Source organism: Galeopterus variegatus, unplaced genomic scaffold, assembly GCF_000696425.1.
Source record: "Galeopterus variegatus unplaced genomic scaffold, G_variegatus-3.0.2 Scaffold3322, whole genome shotgun sequence".
Classification (NCBI taxonomy): domain Eukaryota; kingdom Metazoa; phylum Chordata; class Mammalia; order Dermoptera; family Cynocephalidae; genus Galeopterus; species Galeopterus variegatus.
Window position 1 is genome coordinate 47,282 of NW_007729433.1, and position 5,790 is coordinate 53,071.

The 5,790-nt window shown below is 32.8% G+C and overlaps 1 protein-coding gene across 1 annotated transcript in view; it reads left to right on the forward strand.

The window, feature by feature from the left end:
* ARHGAP42 (Rho GTPase activating protein 42) overlaps nt 1-5,790 on the forward strand; it is a gene marked incomplete at its 5' end in the record, with an annotated part of 90,790 nt that overhangs the window by 45,631 nt on the left and 39,369 nt on the right. The window contains 2 exons of the mRNA XM_008584632.1: nt 4,485-4,547; nt 5,497-5,571. Of these exons, the coding sequence (XP_008582854.1) occupies nt 4,485-4,547; nt 5,497-5,571 (138 nt within the window). The remainder of the gene's footprint in view (nt 1-4,484; nt 4,548-5,496; nt 5,572-5,790) is intronic.

A 5,790-nucleotide genomic window follows, 5' to 3' on the forward strand; every position in this document is an offset into this window, starting at 1 on the left:
TACTATTATCCTTATTTAATAGAAGAGGAAACTGAGGCACAGAGAGATTGAAACCATGCCCATTAACACAGCTAGTAAGTGGGAGAGTAACTACTGTCTGTTTCATCTGGTGAGAACTAATGACTGGCTTCTTTCATCATTGCTTCTTCAATTTTCCTTCATACAGCAGTGATGTGCGGACAACAGCACCGGGAGAAGGAAACTCACATTTAATTAGGCTGCTTCATTGTTAGGCTTTTGAGTGCTTCCTGTGGTTTTTGTCTTACTACAATTCATTAACATATGTATTGTTACTTCCTTCATTTTGTAAATGAAGGAATGAATTCATAAAAGTTAATAGGCATGCTTCCATTCATACAGCAATAATACTAGGTAGAACTGGGACCCACCCCAGGTTTTCTTGGCTGTAAATAAAGCAGGGCACTATCTCTGCACCATGGAACTCTACTTTTCCAGGCAAAGCAAAGGATAGTCAAAGGGAATAAAAAAATGCTTGGTTACTTTTGCCAACACAGTGTATTCTTCCACATCTTTGAACTGATTGATAATGTTGCATTTATTCATGTGGAGAGAGATGGGTGCAGGATCCATGGAACACATGAGGATAATAGCACCCACAGAATGACCTGGCAGTCAGAATGACTGTCTATAAGACTTTACCCTCCATAATGAGCCAGTGGTATCGGTTTATTAGAATTGATTGGAGTATTGCTGCTAAATATCCCAGTATACCTTTGAGATATAGCCAGGTTATTGCTTATTTTTCTCAAAATGAATGACATATAGCACTAACATTCATACTTTTTGTTGTTTTTCAAATAAGCTTATTACGTTCATAGAGTGTTGGCTATTATCGTCATCATTGTTAACCAGAGATGAATGTTAATATCTACATATGTAAATCTCATGAGGAAGACATTGTTCAGTCATGGCTCAAATCACTGGGGCTTGATGGATTGTCAGCCAGGAGTGTTGTTTTCCAAAGAAGCATACTATATTATTTTTGAAATTGTTTTTATATATTGCAACTATCTTTATTCATTTTGCCCAAGGGCAGATTTTATTGAAATTTTTTAAAAATGGTTTTCTCTTTCTCTTAATCTTTTTTATTGAGAAGCTGAACAATATGACCTCAAGTGCCAAACATTTTAAATGTCAGAAACTTGCAGTTTTAATTGATATAAAAATGCTAGTGTCTTGTTTTTACCTAGTGTTTCATTTTTTTGTCTGTTTTTGTTGCTGTTAAAAATGTAAATTAGTAAGTGATTCCTCACCTTTCCATCTCATCTGTTTCCTATATTAAATAACTATTTTAAAATATCTGTGTTTGTAATGTTATGCTTGGCATTTTGGGTTATTGGAAGTAAACAATCCCTTTTTGGTGTCTAAAAGAAGCTCCACTTTCATGCAGGTCATCAGCTGCACTATAATAAAAGGCTCCCTCAATTCCTGTATGTAGAGTTCACTCAAAGCACTCACTGAGTTCTGTTCTCCTGACCTAGGGCACTGGGGACAAAGAATCGAATGAGCCGATCACTGTCGATGGCAGTGTATATTTTAGTTTGGCATTTTTATTTCTAGAGTACTGAAATTATTTCTAAATTACTAAGTATGTATATTTTTAAATATCAAATAATTCTGAAGTCTACTGAATAAAAATGACAATTTCTACTTTCTGCCCTCTTCCTTCTTACCAACAGTTTGCATAGATCTTTATGATGAAATTATTTCTAAATTACTAAGTATGTATATTTTTAAATATCAAATAATTCTGAAGTCTAGTGAATAAAAATGACAATTTCTACTTTCTGCCCTCTTCCTTCTTACCAACAGTTTGCATAGATCTTTATGAAGTTTTTCCCCAGGAAAATAGAAACATTTTTACACTTGAATTTTTACATTTTAAGAAAATAGGTCATATAGTCTTGTAGATTACTTTTTTCACTTAACAACACATAATGCGTATCCTTCCATGTCAGTATCTGTAGTTTGGGGGCACAGATTTCTCAAACTTTTATGTCAGCCAATTCAGTTACACTGGTTTTCTATGTCTAGAATTTCTACAAAGTTTTTAGTCTATTGCTGATACCCTTTCTTGATTTTTGTTATAACTTTTTGGATGTGTTTTTTTTTCTCTGTAGATCTGTGTTGAGCTACATGAATGTATTTAATTCACCATCTTAAAATGGACACTAGTTTTAAATTTCCATTAGTTTGAATTATCTTAACTTATTATTACTTGATAATATTTTTTTAAAAAACATATTTGTAACACCAAGTCCAAGGGTTCAGATCCCCATACCAGCCAGGTGCAAAAATATATATATATATATATGTATATATATTACATATTTATCCTTACCACACGTGATGAAAATTTGCATCACAGTTCAAGAAAATTTGTTTTTTTCCTCTGGGTGTTACTTGGTGTTCTTAAATTAAGTGCTTTCTTCTTTAAATAAGTAATCTAATTTGATGTGTTCCCAAAATCTTTTTAAAAAATTAGAACAGATTTAAAGAAAAATCTGGCCAAAAAAAAAAAAAANAGTAAGTGATTCCTCACCTTTCCATCTCATCTGTTTCCTATATTAAATAACTATTTTAAAATATCTGTGTTTGTAATGTTATGCTTGGCATTTTGGGTTATTGGAAGTAAACAATCCCTTTTTGGTGTCTAAAAGAAGCTCCACTTTCATGCAGGTCATCAGCTGCACTATAATAAAAGGCTCCCTCAATTCCTGTATGTAGAGTTCACTCAAAGCACTCACTGAGTTCTGTTCTCCTGACCTAGGGCACTGGGGACAAAGAATCGAATGAGCCGATCACTGTCGATGGCAGTGTATATTTTAGTTTGGCATTTTTATTTCTAGAGTACTGAAATTATTTCTAAATTACTAAGTATGTATATTTTTAAATATCAAATAATTCTGAAGTCTAGTGAATAAAAATGACAATTTCTACTTTCTGCCCTCTTCCTTCTTACCAACAGTTTGCATAGATCTTTATGGAGTTTTTCCCCAGGAAAATAGAAACATTTTTACACTTGAATTTTTACATTTTAAGAAAATAGGTCATATAGTCTTGTAGATTACTTTTTTCACTTAACAACACATAATGCGTATCCTTCCATGTCAGTATCTGTAGTTTGGGGGCACAGATTTCTCAAACTTTTATGTCAGCCAATTCAGTTACACTGGTTTTCTATGTCTAGAATTTCTACAAAGTTTTTAGTCTATTGCTGATACCCTTTCTTGATTTTTGTTATAACTTTTTGGATGTGTTTTTTTTTCTCTGTAGATCTGTGTTGAGCTACATGAATGTATTTAATTCACCATCTTAAAATGGACACTAGTTTTAAATTTCCATTAGTTTGAATTATCTTAACTTATTATTACTTGATAATATTTTTTTAAAAAACATATTTGTAACACCAAGTCCAAGGGTTCAGATCCCCATACCAGCCAGGTGCAAAAATATATATATATATATATGTATATATATTACATATTTATCCTTACCACACGTGATGAAAATTTGCATCACAGTTCAAGAAAATTTGTTTTTTTCCTCTGGGTGTTACTTGGTGTTCTTAAATTAAGTGCTTTCTTCTTTAAATAAGTAATCTAATTTGATGTGTTCCCAAAATCTTTTTAAAAAATTAGAACAGATTTAAAGAAAAATCTGGCCAAAAAAAAAAAAAAGCAATGAAACTGAATTCCTGTTTTATAATCTAGGATCTTTGGGAGATTTTAGTGGCCTGACTAAGCCTGTTTTGAGTTATTTTGAATCCAGTAGCAAAATGCAATAGAAAGCGGACTGGGCTTGGAATCAGGAGACCTGAGTTAGAATCCTGACTCTAGAGCTAAGAGCAGAGAAAAGTGTTCAGCAACCCACTGAGACATCTTAAGATTGCAGAGCTTTCTCTCTACCTCATAATTCTGTTTTGAGAATTCCATGGAAAAGAATATGTGAATAGGCTTTGTAATATAATTTTCAGCACACAGTACAGGTTTATTCTTATTGCACTTATATCTATCATCTGGAAAAAAATGTAGTGATGGATAATGTTAGTTTTAGGAAGAATGGATGTGATCACTATAATATATGTTCTATGAAGGGTCTGTACTTCTTAATGGTGAACTCATGAACACCACATTTTATAAGTTTTGGATGAAGGAAGTTAGTTAAGTTTTGTATTCTTGTAGGTAATCCAAGCTGTCAGTTCTTTTGCGATACAGTGTATAGCTTGTCTTTGAGTATTTTTAAATAATATTTTAAATTAATATTTGTATTAATTAATTAACTGAGAGTGAACCTTTCTTCTCTACTTCTACCCTAAAATAAAAAGGCAGCCTCTAACCAAAATATTTGATGTTCATTAGTAACCACAGTGCTAAGTCATGAAGGCATGGTGAACGCAGCCATCTGAAGGGAGAGTGTCAGTTCAACATAAATACTTAATGTGATTTTTCTCTTACTTTTAGTGTACTTAAATGAAGCAGGGTTCAACTTTGTGAGAAAATGCATTCAAGCTGTGGAAACGAGAGGTAAGTAAGCGTTGCCTAACACGTACATCATTACTGTCACATACATAGAAACCTCTTAGGGTAGAAAATGAAGAAGTGTTTAGTCATTAACATGAGATTAATTTTAAGAATCATGTAAATGTATATTATATAAATATACAAATAGCTGTACTTTGAACTTCAATTAACCAAAATTCATACTACAGACATACTTCTTTTCTTCATAATTTTTTCTGATACAGCCTTACTTTACTTCTTACTGATGGACTGTGTATTATTTATTGTTGTAAGCACTTTAATTTTTTTCAAGCACTGGGGAAGTAAGATACCTAAAGAGCTTCCCTTCCTTCCCTATATTCTTTCCTTCAGTGATTTCAGTCACTGCCACAATTTTGGCACCTCTCACTCTAATTGTGACCTCTGTCTTGAAATTCACTCTGGGTAGATATTAGACTCTTCGACTTCCAGGAAAACTTGTCTGAAACAAAACTTATATTGGGTTTTAGAGTTCTATAAACTTAGATTCAAACTTTGGTGCTGCCACTTAGAAGTTTTGAGGAGTGATGTAGATTTCTTGAATTCTTTGAATCTGTTTCTTTGCCGTTAAAATGAAGATACGAACACTATAGGACTGTTCAACATGCAGGACTCCATGACTCTGAAGAAATAGAGATGAGGATACTGATCATCTCCTCCCATCTTTGATGCTTTTTTATATTCAAATAATGGTGAATAGGAAGGAGTACTTTGCTACTTTGAAGATTTTCAAAGACTTTCAAATCACTGTTCAGTGTCTGCTTTGAGAAATATATGTCTGATGGGTATTTCCAGGATAGGTTTGCTAAAGCTAGACTGAAAAACTGCGTAAGTAGCTTTCCAGTTCCATGTAGGCATATGTCTGTGTTTTTAACATTCTGTACTTGGAAAGCTGTATCTCAAGCTATTTTGTTGTGATTTTCCTCTCCATTAGGTATCACCATTTTAGGCCTCTATCGAATAGGAGGAGTGAACTCCAAAGTTCAGAAACTCATGAACACCATATTTTGTAAGTTTTGGATGAAGCAAATTACTTAATTTTTATATTCTTATGGGTAATCCAAACCATAGGTGTTTTTTGGTTTTTGGGGGGTTTTTTTTGAGATATAGACTATTGCTTCTCTTTGAGTATTTTCAAATAATATTTGTATTCAATTTTTAATGTTCAATTATAATAGATGAACAGTCAGAATTTGAGGGGGCATTTTTATAATGCTGGACTTTTTCT